Source organism: Athene cunicularia (genome assembly GCF_003259725.1).
Source record: "Athene cunicularia isolate RWA chromosome 1 unlocalized genomic scaffold, athCun1 chr1_part1, whole genome shotgun sequence".
Taxonomy (NCBI): Eukaryota; Metazoa; Chordata; class Aves; order Strigiformes; family Strigidae; genus Athene; species Athene cunicularia.
In genome coordinates this window covers 30,141,196-30,167,412 of record NW_020799091.1, presented here as the reverse complement: position 1 = coordinate 30,167,412, position 26,217 = coordinate 30,141,196, and the positions used below count along the sequence as shown (strand labels likewise).

General features: G+C 44.1%; 1 protein-coding gene across 1 annotated transcript in view; it reads right to left on the bottom strand.

Moving 5' to 3' along the window:
• Nucleotides 1-637: 637 nt before the first annotated feature.
• Nucleotides 638-26,217, bottom strand: part of SIAH3 (siah E3 ubiquitin protein ligase family member 3) — a 49,274-nt gene continuing 23,694 nt past the window's right edge. Inside the window, exon 2 of the mRNA XM_026858069.1 lies at nt 638-2,753. Coding sequence (XP_026713870.1) covers nt 2,160-2,753 — 594 coding nt within the window. The 3' untranslated portion in view covers nt 638-2,159. The remainder of the gene's footprint in view (nt 2,754-26,217) is intronic.

The window sequence follows — 26,217 nt, the reverse complement described above, 5'->3', positions numbered from 1 at the left end:
GTCACTCACACTCATCCTTTGATCAGGGGCATGCCCGAAAATACCAGCAGCACATTCTTCATTTCAGTAGCTATTTCAAGAACAAAGTTCTGGAACAAGTGAATACCTGAGGGATACCCTCTGTAGCACTGGTGGTAATCATGTAACAAAAGCAGTATTACGGCAGTGTACAAAGAGCTCAGGAAGTTTAAACTAGAGGAACTGTGTTTATTGGGGTTTTATTGCCTTTGACTTGCTTTAATTCAGAAGCAGAATATTTGCTGGAGGAGCTGGAGAATCCAGTTTCAGTCCACAAAAATGCCAATAATTTATTTATTGCTATCATTTAGGGAAAGGGCAGCAGTTGCCGGTTCTGAATATTTAACATCGCAGGGAAAAAGCAAGCAAGCCACTCTGAAGCCTGCATGTTCCAGTGAAGCTCTGCAAACCAGCATGTCCCCCTGGCCCCCCAAATTCAGAGGTGGGAGAGCTGTGAAGGTATGCCTCGGCACACTCTTACAGGGACTGAAACTTCTTCAGACCTCAGCTTGCGTGGTCATGAACAGCCTGTTGAAGAGACCCTAGCTCCTCTCTGAGCGGTGACCTGCTATGAAAGCCCAGGTAAGGAAGGAGGCAAGATACCTCTGCAACTCAGAAAGCGTTACCTGCATAGCATTCATCTCAGGAAAATTGCAATTCGTTTTACTTCACACATCATTTATAATAATTCCCAGCAGAGCAGCAGGTGAGAGAGATTAGCATCCGTTATTTTGCGTACCCAAAGCTAGCTACAACAAGGTGCCTTTTGAAACACTGAAGGACTGTCCTTAGCTCGCTTCCCCCCTTCCTTTGTTTTCCAAGGGACTTGAGCAATGAGCCATTCTAGCCACTAACTGACCCAACCCACCAGATGTTTCTCAAAAAAGCATTCAGGCTCAACCAGGCCACAGCCACACATGGGCAGAAGGGAAAACAGGAAAAGACAATTTCCCATGCTTCTCATGTGTCACACTCACTGTAGATTCCCCTCCTTCAACACATCACCAACTGCAGTGGAATTTCACTGCTGCTGTTGATTATGGAGGAGACATGCCTGACTGCAGATGGGACTGAGTGTCAGATTGCCAGCACCTGCCTCTGACTCTCCCCAAGGACCCATCCAAGGGAGAAGCTCTTAGAGAAGCCCAATGCCTCCTTGTGACCACGGCCATCTGTGAAACGCCCTCAGCAGAAGAAAGGGACCATCACCACCCCCCACATAGCCAATTTGCAAACAGATCTTCCAGTTGCATTGTTTTAAATCAATATTTAGCAGCATGTGCTGTGGGTCTAAGTGGCACAGAATTCAAGAGCAGGATCAGTACACAGCTTAGGACTGTTCTGATACTTTATTTTCTGGAAATCTCTTTTTGAATGCTTGAGGAAATAGGAGCTAAAAAGGTAACGCCCCAATGGCTGGCTGTGGTTATATCCATCCCGGAGACAGACCAGCTAGCAAGCCTCTCACTGCCCAATCATGATACAAGAGTGAGATTTAACCATGCTCACAGTGACCACCCATTGTCTGTCATCCCCAATTTAATGCAGAACAAGGCTTTCCAGACCCTGGTTCAGCAGAGTTGCTTGCTTTTCTTCTGAAGCTTTCATTGTCTGGGTGATGAAGGTTGGTTCCTCAGAAGCTGAAGGGAGCTCTGAAACTGCAGACTCCCTGGGACTTGGTTGTGACCACAGGGTAAGAGTTAAATCACTATTGCTAATATGGAAACCTGGGTGCTCTTGTCCCTTCGTGGAATACTTTACCTTCTACCAGGGACAGGGGCCTCCTTAATACCAGGCAGTTAGGCAATGAAGGGAACACATTTGCACAGCATGCTCAAGCCAAAGGTTTCTAGGAGTCACCCTGGGTGCACTTTCCAGGAGAAAGTGTTGTTTCCAGTGTTGCTGGAGGTCGACAATAAATTGATTAGCCTCTTTAAAATTTCTCATAAAATTGTATTAACAAAACAGTAAATACATTACACAGAGACTGTAACCACAGGATGTTTACATAATGCCCACTGTGGACAAGTACTAAATACCATAAAAGACCTGAGACCCCCCCAAAAAGTCTGTAAGTTCTGACTCTCACAAGGCAGCTAGAGCACCATTGTTCCTCCTCCTTCTCCTCTTCCTTTTCCCCCTCACATTTCATCTTCAGCGTTGTGAACTTTGCTGGTGGTTATTGCAATTCCTATCGCTAGGCTTCCATTGTCAGAAAAGAGCTGAGCCAGGGAAGTGTTCAGCACAAGGCAATCCCCATCTGAAATTACAGAGTCAACACACTCCAGTACCGACCTGGGGGTAGCCTCCCACTTAAGGCGCCTCTGGTTCCTGTTGAGCTCGAGCCGGTAGGTGAAGTTGTCGGCTTGGGTTGGCGTGCCAATCAGCATCATCGTGGCAAAGAACTGGGGGTGGCCTTCATACTTCTCCTGCTTCCTGAGGACCAGCAAAAACTGGTGGCCAAGGCAAGAGTGCATGATGATCCAGTCCGTGGGTGCAGGCAGATGCATGTCCGTGGCCAGGAAGACAATCTCTGCCCCCTGAAGGATGTTGATGCGGTGGGTCTGTCTCAGGTGGGACACCACCACCTCCAGGTGCCCTTCCCATGGGCAGGAGTAGAGTGGGCATGTGCAGGGAACCAGCTGGGGGTCGTGCACTGCTTCATGGTGATGGCAGGGAGGAAGGATGCCTTGCTCCACGGATGTCTGTGCACCTGCACAGCGGGTCGGTGCATACTACAAGAAGAGAGAGATTACATGTGATAGCAAGTGGACCAGAAACCAACTCAGATATGCAAGGTGCAGACCCTACAGACATCAGTCACCTAATATTCCCCCCTAAAACAGCACCAGCGGGAATGCCAGGAACTCACCACTCTGGAGATCAGGGGCAATCCAGACCTGGATCTGCACAGCAAAAGGTACTGGCAGTTGCCTTGTTCTCCAGGATAAGGGAGAAATCATTTGAGCCATGATAAGTCACTTCAAATGAAAGTGATGTATTTGTTTAAAGAGCAGTTTCATTAGTTTTGGGGGAAAAATCTGATTAAAAAGAAGAGAAAGCCCAACAAAGCAAGGACAGCATGGGGCATTTTATATAGTTAAGGCTCTTGTAGCTCAGAACAAGGAAATGAAATATGTATGGCTTTATTATTCTTTAATGAAACACACTGGCAAATACAGGCATTTCTCCTGAAACAATATGCTTTATAACACCCATAATTTGTGAAATAACAGTTTTTATTGTATACGATGCTTGCTTGTTTTTTTTTTTTTTTTTTTTTTTTTTTTTTTTTTTTTTTTTTTTTTTTTGTGTTTAATTGATGCACTTACCTCCATAAATCTTAAATGTCTCTTAAAGGTGGATGGATGGCAAATTTAGGGCATTTTTATACTAAAGTAAATTTGGATTAAGGTAGGGCAGCTAGCTAAAAAGGCAGCAGCTCTTGGAGAAAAATTCCACATGAGGACTAGGAAGCAAACCTCTCTGCTTCTGTCAGGAGGATGTTGAAGAGAAATGAGTAAGTCTTATTCAACCAAGAGTGTATCCACATATATTGTTATTCAGGAAGAGTAATGGCTCTCCACAATAACTCTGCTCATAGACAAACCCTAAGGCACAGACATGCTGGACATGATTCATCCTACCCTTTTTTAAGCATTTACTTCAGCTATCCGAGACAGAACCCTGGTTACCTTAGACTGCCTCTGCAGTCACTAGAGTGAGGCAGCCCTTCTCTTCGCTGGAGTAATTCAACTCCTAAGAGTGACTAAGGCTGAAATCCAATCTGTCTAGTTGTACCTAAATTTTACATGCTTAAATGTAGGAGGACATTGTCTTTCTCTGAACTCCTTTGGAAATGCTTGTAAGGAGTATAAGAATCAAGAGAACATACATATGTATGTACATTTCGCTTTAACGTATGCTTTAGGGAGATTCATGTAATTCCCTGAATACTTCCCCATGTTTGCTCATTTTAACGTATGTACCCAAAATTACAGGGACAACAGTATGGTTCTATCATCTAACAGTTCTCCTTCATGCCATATCCAAGTTACAGCCGATTTGTGCTTTATTCAGCTATTTTTGAGCAGAGATTTTTTTTTTTTTTTTAACCAGGGGCAAGCATAATCTCACATAATATGTGCCAGATATGTTGTAAATGGTGTGTTGTCTCATCTCTCTATGTATACTGTGATGCCTTTCATTACAGCCTTGACAAGAGAGTAAGCATTCCTACTGTAAGCATTTTTTCCTACCAGAACTTGCACTTTTGCTTTCTAGGATGTTTTGGAAGAATTGGGTCAACTGTCCTAACTCTCAGATGACCAGAGCTTCCTTGCCAATGAAGATGACAAAGTCCTGCATCTCCATTCTCATTTTGTCCGTAGCTGTCAAGGCATGTGATGGACAGAGAAGGGTTGTGACTGCTGCTGCTGTGAAATTCATGGTTCTTCCCAAGGCACCGGGTGTCCTGTTTCTTCTTCCTCTGACATTTGATATGAAGAATAATTGGCTATTTAAGGCCTATTATTGAACCTTGCAGCTTTTTCTTTGGAGAATTATTACTTGCTTGTCTCTTCCTCATATTTTATTTGTTTTGCTGTATAAAATTCAAGAAAATAAACTTTCCAATAAGATAATGAATTGAGGACAGATAAATGACTATCACTGTCTGGGAAATAAAACAGGTCATTATAGACTAATCGAGGTTTGTGGTTTTAGCTGCCTGCTTATCACAGTGGGATTGCTGGTTCACACTTAATTCTACATTAATTTTTGCATCCCATTAGGATGAAAGTTATGGTTAATTTAAACTCTTTTTGGTGAAGGAAGCTACTGCAATGGCAGATCGTAAAAACCTTTTAAAAAAATCCCTGAAATGCTAATTGCCTCATAAAATGAATTCTGATCTCCCAATCTAATACAGTGGGTGTGAGCAATTACTTTCTCTCACCAAACTGTTAATGCAACATTAGTGATTATACTAATTAAAACTAATGAACTCATACTCACATGCTGATAAACCTCTCAACCACTCGACAAGTTCCAGCCTTCTATCAGTTTTATTTAACTCCTCTTTAGGAAAATGAATCTTAAATTAACCTCTTGAATAACATTCAAAATTAGGTTTTGAAATGTGAAGTTTTATAGACTGTGTATAATTCTTCTCCAAAGATTACCAGAGTCAGAGAAACCATTTCCACTGAGGATGTAATTGAATTTAGAAATGCATTCTCCTAATTTGATAAGCATGAAGAGCAATGGTAGCTCATCCATCTAAACTGTATCCAAGGTAAGAAAAATATCTCCAAAAATCACTTTATGACAAGCACATCTCTATGGCTCAGGAACTGGAAAAATAAATTACGATGAGCAATTTACTCAATGTATAATTTTTTTTTTTTCATTTGTGATTCGTGTGTGTGTGAAAATAATTAAGAATTCCTTTTCACATCTCACATTTTCAAAACATTTCCATGAATCATTTCAGCAAAGGATTTTTGGTCTGACTTTGTTCAGGTTTATTGAAAATTCTGGAAATTCAACGCAAATCACATGATCTGTTTTTATTCCCTGACTAGGTGAAAATCATCTTCAACATCTGGTTTCTGAATGATTTAACATTCCTGTTTCTAAATTCTAAATTTTGTAATATTCTGAAAGAAAGGTTGAAAAAATCCTTTTTTCTCTGTGAAAAAAAATCTCATAGCAAACTATTATTTTGCTTTCACTTTTGAGGTATGAGTGTAAGTACTGGAGTGTCTGTGCCCTTGTTGATTTTTCATATGGCTGTGAATCAAACCTCTAAAACTGAAATGCAAAACGGGCATATAATGGTCACCTTGAGTGCATTTAAATGTTTGAATAAATATTTATGAACACTTTTTTTTCCATGTTTAATCTGCTCCAGTATTTATTATCCATCATTTATTGCCTGATTACCTAATAAAATTAGGTTTATTATATTGTTGCATCAGTCCAGTATTATGCTCTTTTAGCCTGTTGGCCCATTTCAGTCAAATTTAACTGTGTGATAGACGTCTCAAAGACTTTAATTTTCAACCAGTTTTGTGAGAAGAGGCAGCAGGGTAGAGAAGTATGACCCTTTCACATCTCCCGGGAGGAACAGCTTGCTATGTGGGTAGTTTTACATTGTCAGATAGGAGAGAACCTAAACAATAGCAGTTTGATCCCACATGTGTTATGGACACCAGAGAACCCACATGAGACAGCGCCTTTATGAATAGGAGAAAGGGCTTCAGCCAGAGTGCTCCTCATTAGATGAGAGATAATCCCGCCACGAGACACCAAACCGCAGGAAATCAGGCTCTGCTGCTCATAGAAAAATTTCTTTTTAATGATGTAGCTTATTACAGTGTAATTCTTTTTAAGAACAAGTCATTTGGCAAAGAGCAATTTATAAACACATGGTGCTTTTCTTATGGGAAAAAAAAAAAAGTTTATATTTGGACCTGTGTCTCAGGGCTTCTGGATCCTGCCCCAGCTTTTCTGCTGACTTTCTGCTAAAAATGAAACAAACTGCTCCAGGTGTGACTCATCTGTTCTAACTTTGATGCCTGAGCATTAGGTGTCTAACTGGAGAACATCATCTGCTTTTACAGCCCATGCAGAGCCCTGGAGTGCAATTTACTTCATTACGAAAGACGCCAAAGGCTCTTCCACCCCCAGACACCGCTCTACACACAGCCAGGACAAAACCCGTCCTCAGGGTAGACCCGCAGAGGTTTTTCTGGTTTCTAGACAAGGAGTAAAAGGGCATCCCTATTCCAGTCAGGAGAGAGTTGTACTGCTATGGGTTTCTTCTGCACTGGAGACAACACAGTATGTGGAGAGAGAAATGGGTGCCTGTTCACATGAGGGTGTAAATCTGTGCCTCCCTCCCACCATTACACCTCCAGTCACTAATGACTTGACAGAAAATCCAGGGGAAGGTTGAAAAGTAGATCCAAGAGGTAGAGATTTCTAAGAGGTAGCAAAGACGCAAGCATATCTCTGAGTCTGCAGCTGCAAAGCTGAGGCACCCAGCCAGGAGGGACGGCTTTGGTGCTGCTCCTCATGTTCTGAGGGACCTTGTGTATTTTAACTAGCAAAAACTTGAGTTCAACTGTGGTAAAAATAGTGAAAACAGAGGCAGCAACCCATGCTGCACCCTTGCTGGCTGAGTTCCAGACACTGTGGGGTGCAGGCACTGGCTATACCACGATCCTTCAAGCCCTGCTTCTCTGCTGCACATTGGTGGCTGCTGCCCTGAGCAGCCAAATGCCTTACAATCAAAGTCCTGACTTGCAAATGGAGAATTTGCTTGATGCAAACCCCTCAGGGTGAGGGAGGGTTGAATCCAGTCTTCCCACCCCAGACCCTGATGATATGGAGTATAATAAAAGGAGGGTGAGTAGCACCACCACATTGTAGAAGAACAAACGCTGCTCAGGTATTCAGAGTGAAGGTTAAATGTTGCCTTTCTGCACTAGTGTAATACTGGGAGCCTGGATGCCATATTCATAATTTTATTTACAGTAACACCCATAACTTGTAAAAATCAGCCTTTTACATGCCTGTGAACAGTGCCAGTGCATGCCAAGAACATCCCAAGGAGAGAGGACAAGGATTCGTTTCTTGCCCAGTCAATAAGGCTTTCTGACAGCAAAACACATTCTGCGAATAATCATCCTTTTCCAGACACTTTACACAGGTGCAATTGCATTTTGTTCAGTGATGACACACAACTTTGCAAACACTCATTAATTCACCCGTGGGCTGGGCTATTTGCTTGAGGAAGCCAATGGTGTAGTCTGGTGGCTGTCATGGTAGGACTTCAGAGCCGGGTCATGCAGAAAGTGGCAGAAATGAAAATAAAACTGTTGGACACGGCAGCCAACCCAAACCAGTGGACAGACCTCCCCTCTCCACCCCAGCCCAGCTTTAGCACACCCTGAGACATTACAACTTAATCCTCCTTCCAAGAGAGTACCCGTATATGCTCCTCCTGTGGATCCAAACTTTCCTCCTCAGACACAGCTTTCTTGGGGGGATTACCGCAGACTTGGTAAGAGCCGTGTATGTTCACGGCAGCCGTGACCCTTGGTGGGAGCCAGGGGTTGAGAGGGGCTGTTCTCACACCGCCTGTTACAAACCTACCCCCGGTGCTAATGCTACCTCCTGCTACGGCTGATCCCACTCCAGACTCCTACTGTGTACAACTCAGTAAAATTTACATTGTTTGGGATAACACCTGATTCAGGCTGACTTTAAAATATGTATTAAAAAATATATAGTTTTACATAAACATGCATACACCTATTTATATATGGACTCATAACACTTACAGGTCTGATTTAAATGTTTCTGAGAATAATGCAGTGAGGGAAAACAAAGTTTTGTCCAGGTCAAATAATTTTGGAACCCTTTTTATTTAAAAAAATAGTGGGATCTGGGTGGATGGAAGCCCATGCATTTTGATGATGAGCTTATTTTTCCTGTTCTTGTGAAAACAGTCTCAAATTTGAGATTGCATATTTAAAAAAAAACCCCAAAAACTGCCTCTGAGAAGAGTCCATTTTGTCATGTCTTTTTTCTTCTATGAGTCTTATTGCTGTGGCTGTCTCTCTGCATCACAGACATATGTCAGCTGATACCTATGATGTTGAGCTAAAGTACAACGGCAATATTATTTCCCAGTTTAGGGTCAAGGAATTCAGGCATGAAGAGATTAAAGATCCAAGTGTATTGATCCCATTTTGTTGCTCATATCACACAGCCCCTGATTTTTCATAGTAGAACTGCCTCCTAGAGCACTTGATATTTTCAAAACTCAGCCTCCATTAACCTCAGATGCAGCTACAAGTGATTAAACTATCTGCAAATCAGGTCTAAGACTTTAGGTTAAGCAACCTGGGAGCAGATATTGACTGACTAGAAGCTATCCATGAACAGCTTGCTCTAAATGACTCTCCAGAATCATACAGGGCTTTCCGGGAAGAGGCATGTGTGGAGTCCAGCTCTCCAGGGCAACTCCATCTTCCTCCCAGCTACAGGACCTCCTTGCTAATGCGCCATTGCTTATCTCATCTCCTCCACCGCCCCACGTGTGACAAGGGACAATAAGGGATGCCACAGGTAGGTGAGCAACCTGGAAACGTGCCATGACAACTCGGTGGATTTTTTGATTTGACCTAAAGATTTCTGCAGGCAAAGAAGGTTCTGGGCCTGCAGCTGTGGGATGCTTTGAGTGAGAGCTCCATGGCAACTTTAAGGGTTTCTGCTGAAACAAATTTTCTTTGCCAGTGAAATGTGCCATTTATCCAGTTTCCTTACTGTCTTCCTCCTATTCTTTGGCTTCTCAGGGTCTGATTGCTTCTTCTCATCTGTATGGAAACTGCCTCCAATAATTTTCTAATTCTCAGCTTCTTTCTGCCTCATAAAAGCTTTGCCACCCACTAACATCCACCTCCACATTACTTACACCCACCACACAGGGACAGATGCTCAAAAGAACTATAAGGGTGACATGAAGAAAGTAGTGAGTCTTTTAATCCTGGTCTTCATTTAATTTCTTTTCTGCTATTTTTTAGTATGCTAATGAGATTTTGTAAATCTCTCAGATGAAAGAAAAGAGAAGGAAAAAAATTATAAAACAACTCTCAACCTATTTTGTCAAAAGCTGTACTTCCGTATCTGAAATTAAGAAGTCCAAGCCAGGGTTTATGCTGGGGATTTATTTAAAATTTTAATTACACAAAATCCTATTCATTATGAATGCATCAGTTGAATTTCTCAAGTACTGAATATTAGTTGCAGTTTTGGCAGTGGAAGGATTTGTTTTCCCTACTATCAAATGGCAGTGAGAGGGCAACTTCAAGCTCATTTTGCTAATCTCACTTTGCAACATAATCAGGTGTGATTTGGTGACACAGTGCATGGGATGTATTAACGGGTGTCCTCATGCTAATTACATACATGTGAGTATTCGGAGAAAATGCTGCTTGCTTTAGTACATGTCCACATTGAGGCACCACATTTCTTTGTATCAGAGAACCCTGAATTTTAGATGAGGCCACATATTTTTAGAGGTATTTTGGAAAAAAAATATTTGTTTTTCTGGTAAATGTAGCAAAAATATGTCACAGCATTTTAAATGGATTCCAGATGGAAAGAAAGACATTATTCTCAAATTAAAACCCCTTGCTTGCTTTTCAAAAATCAGTTTTTTAAGCATAAACTGTCATGAAGACCTGAAGTGCAAAATAATCAGAAAACTTGACTTTCTTCACTATATTGAAAACAATGTAATTCTAATGCAGTATAAGCAGGATCCATACTAAAGCATTTCAGTCTCATAGATGCTTTCTGAGACATACCAAGGTGTAGACACCAGCAGGGTGGATAAAAGTCATGCTGTCCAGCTCTCCTGGTTTAAAACCAAGTTTGATGGACCATTCTCAGTCCAGGAGGGAGGACATGGATACTTTCTGTGTTTCACTCTGAAGGGGGATGCACCACCTTGCTGACCCTCAGCCAAAGCTGTAGATGGGTCAGGGGCACCCAGACAAGGGACCCGGTTTAACTGCTGTGTTTATTGGATCTTACCTGAGATCACTTTCTGTGCTTTCTTTGAGGAAAAAAACACATTGAGTATATACAAGTAAAACCATGTACATGGGCAATTCCTGTGGAGCATCTGGCACCATTATTTGCTAGCCAAAATAATTGAAAAGCATGGAGATGAAATGGATGAAATGGAAGCATCTGGACCCGTGGAGGTCTGGCAGGTTGGCACGTTGATATACATCACCTGCTCTGGGATAATTGCCCTGTGCCAGCTCCAAGGGCTTAACCAAAGATGAATCTTACATTTAAGATCTGTAACAACAGAAAAAAAGGCATCCCGGCTTTGAGTAAACACAGTATGAGACCATGGCTGTGGGAACAAATAGGACCAGACATGCTCATAGTGCCCAGTGAATCCTTGTTCAGTGAAGGTTTATCCTGCACCCATACTCACTACCCTCACCCATGTAACATTTCTGCTCTCTGTTACTCGTGTTTAGGACCCCCTGACAGAAAGAGTGGCTTCCTGGAAATTTTGATGGTCTTTTAAAATGGAGAGGAGCAGTAGAAGAAGACAATAAACTGCTCCTGTTCCTCAAGAAGCCAGTGAGGGTACTCTTGCCAGTAACGTTTAAGCCCTTTGCAGAGGTACCCAAGAGAGAAGCTGAACTGAGGCTGTTTTGTTGGAGCAGGAGCTGATGTCCCTGCTGTGACCATAGAAGGATCAGGGACAGGCTCTGTCTCTGTCATTAGGAGCTTCCCTGAAGTGCAGATGGCTACTGAGGATGAGTCCACATTCTGGATACTGAGCTACAGTTACTGTCAGCAATAGATGTGGAAAGGGTGAGCAGCTGCATGTCAGAAACATGGTTTTCCTCCTCTGATGGTAGTTTAGGGTTAATCTGACCATTTCCCTCTCTGGTTTGGTCCTGGGAGACCCTGAATCTCCTCCTGGCACACTGCCCAGGATCACAGAAGGGCTGGGGTCCCATTATGAATTCAGAAGAAGCCAGGTAGGAGGGTGGGACATGTGCTTGGGACCTGGTTTGTCACTTGAATTCTCCTTGCTGCATTTTTGGACTGGACACAATACATTGACAACAAACAATAGTGCAGAGTATTTGATATTCCATTGCAACTGCTGATGCACTGGGGCATGGAGACATTTGCTGTCTCTTTGGATCAGAAGAAAATGTTATGTAGAATCACAGAATCATCTAGGCTGGAAAGGACCTTGAAGATCATCCAGTCCAACCATTAACCTCACATTGACAGTTCCCAACTACACCAGATCCCTCAGCGCTATGTCAACCCAACTCTTAAATACCTCCAGGGATGGGGACTCCACCTCCACCCTGGGCAGCCCATTCTAACACCTAACAACCCCTTCTGGAAAGAAATGCATCCTGATATCCAGTCTAAACCTTCCCTGGTGCAACTTGAGGCCATTCCCTCTTGTCCTATCACTTGTTACTTGGTTAAAGAGACTCATCCCCAGGTCTCTGCAACCTCCTTTCAGGGAGCTGTAGAGGGCGATGAGGTCTCCCCTCAGCCTCCTCTTCTCCAGACTAAACCCCCCCAGTTCCCTCAGCCGCTCCCCGTACGACCTGTGCTCCAGACCCTGCACCAGCTTCGTTGCCCTTCTCTGGACACGCTCGAGTCATTCAATGTCCTTTTTGTAGTGAGGGGCCCAAAACTGAAGACAGGAATCAAGGGGCGGCCTCACCAGTGCCGAGTACAGGGGTCAGATCCCTTCCCTGTCCCTGCTGGCCACACTATTGCTGACACAAGCCAGGATGCCACTGGCCTTCTTGGCCACCTGGACACACTGTTGGCTCCTGTTCAGCCGGTTGTCAATCAACACACCCAGGTACCTTGTTCTAAGCAAGGGTTATGCCTCTAAATGGCATATATGGAAAGCCAAGGCACATGCTATCAGCTCTTGCTCCAGAAGGGCAGGGTGTAACCACTGTTTATCATCAGATCGCTCATGAGGCAATGCTGGTTGTAGCTTTGGGTGATGTAGTAAATGGCCTGCATATGTAGAAAGAGATAATCCAAAATGTAGAATTATCTCAAGATTCACTTCATTCAATACACTTTGTATTTTGGATAAAGCCTGTTAACAAAGTGCAAAACCATTATAGGCTTTAATTAAAAGCAAAGTGATAAAGTAGTTCTGAGCTGCATCTGCTCTGTCTGATAGGGGAGGCAGAGTTCACAAGAGGCCTATATCTGACCTGTCGATTTTGTGTTTTACATTCACACTGAAAAATAAATTAATATGGAAAAGATAAAAAAAAAAAAAGATTGCCCACTGTGCTAATAAACTTACAGTTCAGACTGTCTCTAATAACTCATCATCCAATAATCATTTACAAGTTACTACAGTAACAGCATGTCTCCAAGAAGAGCAGATTTGCTGGTGTCATCTGAGATAATTAGACCAAATCCACCATGAGACAATGGAAATGTTTCCCTTCCATCAGGCAACCTCCAGCTATAACAATTACATGACATTTAAATCCACTAACTGCTCTTTCAGAAATGCACCCCGGGAGTGCCAAAGGACAGCACAAACATTACTGGTCTGTTGGAAGGAGAGAAGGGATGAGGTGGTGGTTGTTGGGCAAGCCCGCAACCTCTCTTGGTGGGACTGATTTCCTCTATGGTCTATGTCACACTCTTTTTGCAACTGTCACAGGGTAATGTGCAATTAAACCCACACCAGGCAGGTCACAGCTGAGTTCAGACCCTGGGCTGGGGCCACGTCGGTGGAGCAGGGAGGGACCACAGGGCATGCAATGCTGCTGATGCTGGCTCCCTGTCCTGTCTCATAGGCTGTGCCTGTGCCTAACATCTCTGTAGTAATCACTGAGCAATGTATGAACTGTAAGACACTCCTCAGTTTTGGTTAAGATCTTCTCCTGAGAGCTGTGTCTGGAGAAATGCAAGAGTGGTTAAAATCACGCCTGCCTCCCTCCTGCTGAGCCACCCCTGGTACCAATGGGTGACAGGCATCTCAAAACCATCTACAATGGCCGGGTGTGGCAGAGGTCATGCTCAGGTTTCAGGAGCTTTAGGAAGAGAAGTGGGGAAAATAAATTGTGCTGGGCCCAGAGTAACTCTCCTTTCCTCTATATGTCCCTGCCTCTTCTCCACTAGTGACCTAGCCCTGAGCTTTCAGCTTGCCCTTGCTCTGGGTACCTGCAGTGTGAGTGCAGCACTGAATGAAAAACACCTCCCTGTTACAAGACAACCCAAAATTCATCATTATTCCACTGTCAGTTGAAAGTGTATCTTGAGTTTGTGTAGTCAGTCTTAAGAAAGGTGAAAAAAATGCAGAACAATCATGAAAAACACTATGATCCATTAGCTTTTTGGCATGAAAAATAAACTGCAAGTCTGGGGAAATTTTTTTAGTTTGTATAATGTGTGCTGATGCTTCACTGAGACATTCTTCACAGTAAGGAAAGGGACATTTCTGTGGGAACATTTAGCTTGTGTCACAAATACTTCTTTTAATTTTGTGCAAATCATAGCCTGTTCCTTCTTCTTCCTCCCCCTCAAATTCTCAAATAATAGTTCTTCTATAAGTTTTCTTCACATGGGGGGGGATGCAGGTGGAAAGAAAGAACAAAAAAGGAGGCTCAGGTTAGCCAGAGAAGACAATGTTCCACCTAGAGCAAGAACAGTATCTCTATAAATAGAGTGAAAGTTTAAAGGGTTTTGTTGAAGAAAAAAAAAGCCCACAACAACCTTCTAAGTTAACATTCACGCTTACAGAAAGGTACTGTATTTACAGTCTCCAAGTTTGCAGTGCTCCACATGCAGAAGGAGCAGAGCACAGAGAAATACAGTATTCATTTTTTTCCAACTTGTCCTGTCAAAATGCCTCAGATCTGAGACAAAATGGTCTCCCCTAGCCAGGAGAGGTTGAACACTGCCCTTCCTGCAGCACTGCCATTCTGAGGAAGGAGTCTCCTGGAATCTCCTAGCCTGCTGGCACCTCCCCTTTGACCTCATGTGCCACCATGAGAGAGCACAGAGTCACAGAATCACAGGATGGCTTGGGTTGGAAAGGACTTTTGGAGATCATCTAGTTCAACTCCCCTGCCATGGACAGGGACATCTTTCACTAGATCAGGTTGCTCAAAGCCCCATCCAACCTGACCTTGAACACTTCCAATGATGGGTCATCCACAACTTCTCTGGGCAACCTGTTGCCATGTCTCATCACAAAAAAATTTCTTCCTTATGTCCAGTCTAAACCTACCCTCTTTCAGTTTAAAACTGCTACCACTTCTCCTGTTGCTACAGGCCCAGGTAAAGTGTCTCTCCATCTTTTTTATTAGCCGCCTTTATATATTGAAAGGTCGCAGTCAGGTCTCCCTGGAGCCTTCTCTTCTCCAGCTGAACAATCCCAACTCTCTCAGCCTTTCTTCACAAGAGAGGTGTTCCAGCCTTCTGACCATTTTTGTGGCCCTCCTCTGGACCCACTCCAACAGGTCCATGTCTCTCTTGTGCTGTGGATCCCAAGGTGGGAGGCAGTACTCCAGGTAGACTCTCACAAGAGCAGAGTAGAGGGGCAGAATCGCATCCCTCAACCTGCTGGTCACGCTGCTTTTTATACAACCCAGGATATGGTTGGCTTTCTGGGCTGCAAGTGCACATTGATGAGTCATATCTGATTTTTCATCCACCAGTATCCCCAAGTCCTCCACAGGGCTGCTCCCAATCCATTCACCATCCAGTCTGTATTTATACCAGGGGTTGCCACAACTCAGGTGCCAGCCCTTGCACTTGGCCTTGTTGAACCTCATGAAACTCACAAGGTCCCAAGACTCAAACCTGCCAAGGTCCCTTTGTATGGCATCCCTTTCCTCAAGCGAATCAAAGCACTGCTTGGTTTGGTGTCACTTGCAAACTTGCTGAGGGTGCATTCAATCCTACTACCTATGTTATTGATGAACATACTAACTAGTATCGGTCCCAGTACAGACCCTGTGGGACAACACCTGTTACTAGTTTCCACTAGGATATTGAGCCATTGATTGTAACTCTTTGGATGCTGTCATCCAGTCAATTCCTTATCCATCTAACAGTCCATCCATCAAACACATCTGTCTCCAATTTAGAGGTAAGCATGCTGTGGGGAACCGTATCAAAGGCCTTACAGACATCCAGGTAGATGACATCTGTAGTTCTTCCCTTGTCCACTGTAGAAGGCCACTAGATAAGTGAGACATGATTTGTCCTTGGTGAAGCTATGTTGGTTGTCTCTAATCACATCCCTGTCTTCCATATGTTTCGACATCTTCCAGAAGGATCTGCTCCATGACCATATCAGGCACTGAGGTGAGGTTCACTGGTTGGATGTCACCAGGGGACGACAATGCTGTTCATAGGGAAACCTTGAATAATCCAGAGGTAAGAGGCCCATCACCCAGCAGCTCCTGGAGTCTAGCTATTTTTAAAGTTGGGTAGGCTCTTGCTGGAAATCCACTGGTGTAAGCTGTGCAGCTCTGGCTGCAGCACCAGAGGCTCTTTCTATTTGCTCTTGTCTCTCTGGCTCTCCTTCTTAAAATTTCCTATTTCAGTGCAAGTGTAGCATTACATAAAGGAGGCAGAGGGGCCACATTTCTTATTCAAAGCCATTCTTGCACTTTTATGTCCCCTCTCACACCCTCACTTGTGTTGTGGGAAGGTTTTATATTTTAACTTCAACTAGGTCCTCCCCATGGAGGCAGCTTAATACACGCTCTCATAAACTTGGCTGGCTGTACAATACTCCATACCTTGTGCTTCATAAAAGTGAATAGTTGTAGAGCTATTCTGATACACTTATGGGTTTTGAGGATTTAAGAGTGGGGTATTTTTTTGTGTTTTCAGCTTTTTATAGAGCTTTCTGCGTGACATATTATTGAACAAGATGACAGACCACTCATTTCAACACATCAAAGGTGTTTCAGCCTTTCTTCCCCAGGATAAACTTCTCTCCTTCTTCCCAAAGGGCTGCCAGGGCTGGAGGTAGTAAGTGTGGTGGCTCAGGGATGGGACACCGGGGGAAGATCTGCTCCCTGTCTCTCAGGCTGCAGTGCTGCCTACCTGCTCCCTGGGCCAGGGTGCATGTGTGCAAGAGGGCACGTATTGCAAATGAGGTGACAAGATCTTAAGGAGCCAAGCAATCCACATTTTACCTGTTTTGTTGTTGTCTCAAACAAAAAGAAAAGCCTCCGTGCCCCATGTTGGGCGCCAAAAACTTTGGAGGTTTGAACACAGGTGGCAGCCAGATGGCAAGTGGCTGGTCATTCACCTGCCCCTCCTCACTCTGGTAAGGTAGGTGAGGGACAAAAGAAGAGGGTTTGAAGGTTGAGTAAAAAGAAAGAATTTACTAAATAGAACAAGAGAACAACAGTAACAATAGTGAGTTCAAAAAGAAAATGGTTAAAATGCAGCAGTGGCTTACTGAGCGCAGGGCGACCGCCCCCCACAGCAACAGCACGGCCCAACCAGCAGACGGTGCCTGAGGAATGAGCGGCCTGCCCACCACATCACAGGGTATGAAATACTCCAGTGAAAATTAACTCCATCCTGGTCCAAACTAGGACAAATGGAGATAAGATGTACCTCCACAGAGCAATTCATCGTCTCTGTTTTGAACATGCTCATCTTCAGGGAAAGATGAAATTACCATGCAGCACCTGCAGGAGACATTTACTTCTCTTCCTTGGCTATAATTGGAGCTGGGGTCAGTAGCCCAGAACTGGACATCAGACTTGAAAAGTTTTGCAGTGTCCAATGCAACAACTACTTGGAGCAGCAAAGGGTGTCAGGAGACAGCCGCTGTGACTGTTTAATGGGTGATTATGAGCAGCCGATTTGCCTAATGCAGAAAATCCCTTGAGCTGACACATTTTCTTCCCAGATAAGGGTTGGTCATCCTCATTTTCAGGCCTCTAGATTTAACAGTGAAATAAAACTAATTTACTGCTCTTGCCATTAGAAAGACAAATTTTCATCTCCATCCTTCGTGTGAGAGGCACTATAACAAATGAATGATTACTGACCCATGATACCTATTAGAGATTGCAGTTGGGTCATCTCATTTGTTGTTTTAACACAAGAAATTAAGAGCCCTAGCAGGGCTGTCACAAAAATTGAATTGATAATGAGACGAACATCGCCTTTACCAGAGGCTCTTTCTAGAATTACATGTGGGAAAAGCTCAGCAACAACAGGACCTTGAACCATGGGTCCTAATCGCAGAGCTCAGCAGGACTTTCCACTTGCACTGGCTTCCTCCCATTGTTACCTGGAAGTGTAGTCCAGCTGCTGCTCCTTGGACTTCATACAGACAAAGGAGCAGTTAGCCACATACTTGCTTGACCCTTTTGCCTCCATCACTGCCCACAGCTAGATTGTCCACTAAAGAAGTTTTGAATCCAAAGTGGGTATATGAATAGGACAGTTCGTTCTCAACAGCAGCCATCACAGCAGACTCCTGTGTGCCTAGCCCGATGCTGATTGCAGACTGGTCCCTGATGCCAGGTAACAAAGCTGGTCTTCAAAAGTATCCTCAGTGCTGGGAAAAAAATAGCTTTCAAGTTTTAGGGGAAATACTGAAGAATGTAATGGATAACCTGACTGAGCAGTGTGAAGGCAAGATTAGACCATAGCAGTCTTGCAGAGTCTCAAGCTCAAGACATACATATTTGGCTTCTGCTCAGACCCTCCTGCCCCTAGATTGTAGGGGCTGTATGCCATGCATTGTAGCTCAGCACTGCAACACCTGTTCTGATCTGAGCCTGTGCTCTATCTGCACCCTGTACCCTCAAATCTGCCAGCCATCTCTGAAGTAGCAGTGTTGCTTCTCCCTGTAACTTACCCTGAGTTACCAGGCTTTTCCCATTGTGTGACACAGTGCCCTGGCATTATCTCGTGTATTGAAGGAAAGAAAATTGTAAGAATTGGCTGCCACTGAATCAACTACTAACTAGTCATTAGATGACTACTTGTTCCTTTTTCCTATCTAACATAAGCTGGAAAACTTTCCCATTGCTCTTAGCTCACAGAGTTCTGTTCAGTGCATCCAGAGAAAGTCCTCAGAGCAGTATCCTAACTTTGTGGAGTTGGGTTCTCTTTCCTATTCATACTGGGGTTTTAGCTTAGCACTGGATGGAAGGAAATCAGAGCTATAACTCTTTTTCTACAGCAGAACATCAGAGCTGACTGCCCTGTTTTCATGGGCTCAGGGAAGCACAAACAGGAGGCTCTGCAAAGTTGTGGTGTGAAGCTATAAGGAAAGACCTGATTCAGATTTAGACCATAGACCAGAAGTTAAATGATCAATGAAAGACTTAATATCTTCACTGCTTTCCTCCATCCACAGCCACTTATGCCAGTGTGCTCCAGCACAGAACAGGGCTGTATGAACACAGCTCCTCCACCACTGCCAACCAGAGCAGACCCAGCACTCATCAGCTTAAGATACAGATCATTAACTTCATCCCTATTTAGAGTCTTGTCAGCACTGGTGAGAGCAGCTAACTTCAAGGCAGGCAGGAAAGAACCTCCTTCCACAGAAAGTGATGATGCAGTTACAGTGGGAAGCCTCCCATTCCCTTTCTATTGCTTCAGTCCCAACCCATCATCACAAATGCTCTTTCCCCCAAGCTGCTTTCTCTTTCTGCTGGACCTGAGGTTGTGAGGTCAGCACTGCAAAGTCAGACCTGCAAGTCACATCTCCATTTTGCTTCTCATGTGAGCTTTCTCCTCATTTATTCCTGCTGCCTGTTTCACACACAGTTCTGCTTTAGTTTTTGGGCTTGCTCCAGTACCATTCACTGAAATGATATCGAGTATTGATTGGTAGCAGATATATTACAGGGCAATGCTACTGAGCATACATTAAGTAAATGGAGGAGCAGGCCCATGCTGCTTTCTTCCTTTCACTCTGTTGCCATTTATCAGCATGGCAATCAGTGGCAGCCAAGACGTACAGGATCTGAATCAGCTGCGGCTTAAACTGGACAGAGATCATCCAAATTAATAGGCTGTGGAGAAGACTCGGTGTTGTGTTAAATAGCTGTGGGCCTGGTTACAGTGTAGTTACATAGATGAAGTTGTGAAATGAGAAACCTTCAAGGAAAAAACCCTTGTGATTCAGGAACATCAGCATTGTGGTGATCTGCTCTGTGCTTCATTTTCACTTACTATGGCACAATATTTTGTTTTCTTTTGTACTGAGACAGGTGCCAAGTCCTCATGACAGTGATGGCTGGATACTATTTTTCAAATCATGTAGCTTGGCCAGTGAAGTAGAAGGGACAGTAAAAGAACCAGAAAGGAAAGACACAGTCACAACTCTAGGTGATGGACATTAAAGTCACACTGGCAGATGAGAGGAAAGAAAATGTTTCAGGATGAGAGATTAAGGTAAAAAAGAGTTTTAAGCAACATATTTTCACTAGGATATGGAGTAAGGTAAACTACAACTTTTTCTTAACAGTCAGATATGAAAATGAGCATCAGTGACAGCAGTATCAACTCAAACTGACTTGGAAATGCCCTTTTGCTGGAGTGCCTTGCTATTGGCCTTACACAGGTGAATGCAGTTAAAGGAATGCAGGCTGAAAAATTAGGAGAGTCTGTGTATGAAATAACATCAGGATTAAGTTAAACCATCTGAAGCTGTAGAGAGACAGAGTTATAGCAAAACTTCCTTCCTAGTTCAGCCTGGCATCACTTAGCCATTTCTCTCCATTGCCTGTAAGGGGAGTTGAGGGAGTCTAAGCTGAGTAGACTGATGCAGACATCTAGTTTTCAGCTCCTACGCTCAGGTGAGACAAATCCCACCTTGCTGCTGCCTTGGCTTCAGAGCCTCCCGGTCACCTTTAAGCCCTTTGATTGTGTCTCTTCCTGATCCATTGCCTAGCCCTGCGTTGGCTTGTCCCCATGTTGCCTCAGACACAGCCCACCTGTTGTCTACATGTCCTTCTTCAGGTTAGTGATTTTATGAACTCAGGCTCTCCTAATAACATCTCTGCTCTTCCCTGAACTCTGCCCTAACCGAGACATGAGACAGAACTGTCAACATCCCACTCTGAACTTAGACTGCTTTCAGAATCTCAGCTAACTAGCTGGAGTACCTCTGTGCCCTCTCTTTGCCATGTGAAGATGTGCCTTGACACTGCCCATCTAGCTGATAAACTCTATACCACCTGGTCCCTCATGTGAAAGACTCCATGTGACAAAGCAAGCATCCCTGTTTTCATCATGGCTTGCAAATTTTAAAGGAAAATGATATGCATTGCACTCATGTTCAAGGCCTAAACTACCAAATAAAGGAGGTCTAGGGACAAATCTTTGGTCCCGAGCTCCGGTGACACAACTTGGCTTGCAGACATAACTTCACTGGGGGGAGGTAGGGCAGCCTAAACCTGTGCCAAGGAAAAAGCGGTGCAGGTGGTCAAGGTCCAGACATCAATCCAGCCTTCATTACTAATTTGTCAGCCTAGGCTATCTTTATACAGGTCAATAAACCAGGCTGGAGCCATTCCCTAGCCCAAAGGACATGTGGCACATCTTGTGATTGCACATGGTGGAAGCAGCCCCTAGTCTCTCTGAGCCCATCAAGGAGAGCTCTTGCTGTCACAGGGTGAATCCAGGGAGTGTGCTGGCCATCACACAGCATGGTTGATTGCAGTTTGGAGTTGTGGCCTTGGCGTGCTGTGGCTTGGTGAATGCAGCTGTACATGAATTTCCCACAACCAGAGGTGGCTCAGCTTGCGCAAGTGAGAGGCAGAAATTCACATCAGGGGAGTTCATGTGCTGCTTCCCAAGCCCTTGAAGGTTAATGGTTGCACAGAGACTGTCAGCCTTCAGGGACATCTTTTGGCACCTTTCCTAAGGACTCGGTCATTTGGAAGGGAAAATAATAAGCAGTTTGCTGTGGAAGGCTTTTTCTTTTGGCATCTTATGTCAAGATGCAGTTACATGTCAGGTACGTGTTTGTTTTCACAAGGCACTATGTAAAAAACATTTCTTCCTTCAAGTGCACATTGTGTCAGCAGCTCTTTTGGACCAATTTCAACTCCTCAGCCCTACCACAGCTCGTCTATGGCTAGAAGAGGGCAGTCAGGCTTTACCTTCCCTGTCAGCTGAAGAGTCACACTGCTCTGCAAACTGCCCTTGAAATCAATGTGGTTGCTATATTGGAAATACTTAGCACATAAATCGTAGGACATGGGAGCAGTGTGTGTTACGAGGCATGATAAGCGTGCAGTGAATATGCTGTACAAGCTCATTTCAAAGTCTAGCACAGACTCCTCGTTCTCCCACCTGCTTGGTTCAGAACTTTAAGGAAAGGGTATACTTGTGAGGGTATGGGGCAAACCCCATCCAAACTCCACTCAGCCAGAAATGAGGCTGAGCTTTCTCACACGTTATAATTTTTTTTTTTATGCTGACATGCCCACACTGCAGGTTTGATGGTAAAATGAGATTTCCCACCTGATTTGTGCACTTTTGCCTGAATCTGAGGATGTTAATGCGTGGGCAGTAGTTAAAGAACTATAAAACAGGAATGGAAATGGCATACCCACATTTCAGTAGGTGCCTCCACAGGGCATGATTGCGTACACACTGATAAATAATCATAAATGGTCACCTTACCCTTCCTGTGCAACTTTTCACATGCCCAGACATTTGAAAGCCATGGGGACTACGGTAAGGACACATCCAGAAAGTGATTTTGTTTCTAAGCCCACCAAGGAGAGTTACATCTATGTGTGTAACTATTAAAGGCATATCTTCCCTGTTCACAAACCCGAACCGATAAAAAGACAAGCTCGTTTACCAGGAAAAGTCTTTCTCTGTGAAAAACCTAAAGGCTCTTTAGACGTGACAAATTGATTTCTTTGTCTTCAAGCACGCATATCAATTAAGCGGAGGTTATGTCCTAGCTTAAAAGCAGGGTGAGATTTATGTGAACAATCAGTTTCAGTTACAGGGAATTAATTTTAAGTGTATAGTATGGGCATAGGAGTGCATTACTTTCCTTTTATGTCATTTGTTTCCTGATATTGGCATTCTGGAACAAGGGTATCTCAAGTAAATTTGGCTTCTCATTATACATCCAAATCCCATCAGCACAACTACAGACACCTGGTGAAGGGTCACATTCAGTTGAACATGCTCAGCTGTGTGCAGGTGACATCATGTTTCAGTGGAGGCACCTCAAGGTTTCTTAGGCATCGCTGGTAGAGGAGCCATGGCTCCAGGGAGAAGAGCAGATGCTGAGTAGCCAGAATGGGTCTCATTTGCGCTGGAGTGGTGCATTTCTCACTTGGCTGCTTTACCATTACGCTGCCCCCATTATTTCTGCTATTGTTATTTCTCCAGCACTGAGCATAACAGATACCTTGAAAAAGGATTGTACAGAACAGGTAAACTGCTATAAACCCACATCCTTAGCTGAACAGCCACTGCACGTCTGCTATGAAGCTGCACTGCTAGGAGCAGGGAGACTTGGGGACAGCAGAGGCTTTCACATTTTTTGTGCTGATGTGAGGAAAGATAAATTTAAGATCCAGTCCTAGTTTCTGTGGATTGTGTTGTACTGGAGACAGTAGCTAAAAGAAACCAGGCTGCAGTTTACTGTTTCCACAAGAGGTGTAGGTATGGAGTCGTATTTGTATGGAGTCGTATTTCTTCTAGCCCAAGACGCTTGTGTTTTTGACTGCATGATGACCTCACTTCAACAGAAAGAGTGGAGGGTGATCCCTGCCCTGATCCTTTCCACCAGGGCACTCCTGTAGGCAGTAGGAGATGTAGCTCCCCCTCTATGGGAGACACTTCTCATTTCTAGGTTGCTCTGCAAGCAGTGGATGAAATGTAGACTGAAAGCTGCTGCCAGGGAGTTGTGTCTTCTGCCCCCCATGCTGTCACTCTGTGTTGGGTACACTCACAAATTAAATACAGAATCTAGTCCCTTGGGGAGCATGGGACTGCCTGATTTTGCAATCTCTCCAGAGAGACACAAGTGGGCTGATCAAGATGGTGTCAAGATGTCAGCCCTTCGGGGGTGAGATGACACACTAAGCTCATTAGCACATTTTCAGTGCCAGCTTTGGTGTACAAGGGCTCTTATGTCTAAGTGATCAGGTTAGGCTTTTAGACTTAGAGACCAAATAGCATTTAATTTTATTTTAGGAGCTGGACCTTGTCCTGAGTCCTCAACATCATGTTCATGGGCAGGTAAAGGAAATATCACAATTTGCCCCTACACTGGCTAAGGCACCATCCATCATGGGATTTTATCCATCCCCTATATGCTGGGGAACCACTGAAAACCAGGAGTACCTCAGTCTATTGACTGTAGAAGAGTTACTCTGCTCTGTGACACCACACTCAACTTGCACCAAATGGGTCTCATACAGCTAGTTGAGAAAAAAGGGACCCCTTGACTAAAGATATTGGGAAAATGCATTCAAAAGGAGGATCCAGGTGCTGGAGGTCTCTGCTCTGTCTATGGAAGCTGAGCCTGCTGGTGGTTGTGGCTGCAGAAGTGTGGGAACAATGGAACTAGGCTCAACCAGGTTAGGGGTTCAGTCTGAAATGCTTGCACAGGTGTTCCTCAGATGTGGGGCACATGATATCAGTGGCATGCAAGCCTGGCATGGTGTCACAACCTAGCAGTCATATTCTGCGTCCTCACCAGAACTGCTGATCTTAGTGCCTAGCAAAAAATCTGTACATCTATAAATCACTTATGCCCTGACACGCTTGCAACATCCTCTGTTCCTAGAAATGTGTTGTCTGTGATCCAGGCATCCAGCACCTGGCTCTGGTTCAGCCCAGCTACATAGCCTTGGCTCAGACCACTGAGGAAGAGCTGGGAGGAAGTCTGTAGAGTAGTGACTCATGAAATGAGAAAGGAGAAAAGGCAGAGGTAGGATTGCTGAGATGAGGATAGGGAGCAATGCAAGAATTCAAGAAGAAAAACGTGGGAAGATAAAAAATCCTAGATGGCAACACAGAATTGGAAACTGGAAGCTCAGCAACACTGAGGACCTGCTGCAAGTGCAGTCGAAACCAACCCTTCCTCACCTGACAGCTGACTGCCTGACCAGCAAGGACTCTCCAGGTGTCTTATTGGGGACACTGAGCATACTAACACTTAGCCTGGTAGCACATTAATTTCCAGCTATCTCTTGTCTGTGTCAACCAATAACTGTGTTATACTTCAAAGTTGTGTATATCCTGCTTACAGAATCTCTTTGTGCATAGCAAAAGGTGCCTGAACAAAGTGACCTAGAAAAAGAGGGTTACAATTTCCTATATCCAGCATAGAAAGACAGCATGTCCAATAGAAGAAAATCCGGTTTCTTTGTTCTTGTTCTCCCTTTTAATCTTCATCGTCCCTTCAGCTAATAAAATGAAATACTTTCATTGTGATTTGTTGGTGTTGGGTGTTACCACAAAGGCATAGGGGTAAAAAACGCACCCAGAGTTGTATTTCCACTTGTTCACACACTTGTACACGTGGAAAGCAATGTATGTAGTGTGTCATGGTGTTGACTCTTTTTAAGGACAAAATTCACATTTTAGTAAGAGTCACGGAACAAAATACCTTTGAAGATGTGGACAATTTAGGTAGTGGAAGGTGAGAGCCTGCTAGATTAGAGTATCTATGATCTCAAAAAGGGAAGTTGGTTAAAGTTTTATGCTCTGTATTTCAAAGTTTTGAGGTCACTGAAAGGTTTCATAAACAACTCAAACTGAAAGTGTGATTCATCTTACCTAACAGGTTCACAGATATCTGCATACAATCTAGTCAATATAGGCTCTCCTAATATTCAAAGTAAATAGCATAGTCCTCTGGGCTCACCTCCTGATCTGCCTTTGCATCTACTCCAGGCATGCCTATTCTCCTCCAGTGGGTAAAATGGGACCCTCCATTTAGTCAGGTATCTTTCGGATTTCGCTCCCGAAAAGAGCAGTGTGCAAGAAGGGAGGAATCACTGTGGGTGTGGAGTGAAATCAAAAATAGAGAGCACTGAGTCTGGCTGGGATGGAGTTAACTTTCTTCACAACAGCCCATATGATGCTGGACTTTGGAAGCTGGACTGTGACCAGAACAGTGTTAATAACACAGAGATGTTTTAGTAGTTGCTGAGAAGTGCTTGCACAGCATCAATGTCTTTGTTTCTTACTCTGCCCCTCCAACAAGTTGACTGGGGGTGGGTGAGAGGTTTGGAGGGGAGACATAGCCCTACCTGAACAAAGGTATATTCCATAATGTCATACTCAGCCATAAATTGTGTGTGGGAGGTAGTCTTTCCAAAGTAGTCTTTGGCTGGAGACCAAGTGAACATCAGTCTGCTTGGGGGAGGTGGCAAGTGACTGCATTTTCATCATTTGTTCTTTGTTTTCTCTCTTTCCTTCACTTAAACTTTGACTCATGAGATTTTCTCACTGTTGTTCCTCTGATTCTTTCCCCCATCTTGCTGGTGGGGAGTGAGTGAACAGATGGTGGGTGCTAAGTTGCTGGACAGGGTTAATCCACCACAAAGGGCAAAAGGGCAAGAAAGGAGAGGAGAGGAGAGGAGAGGAGAGGAGAGG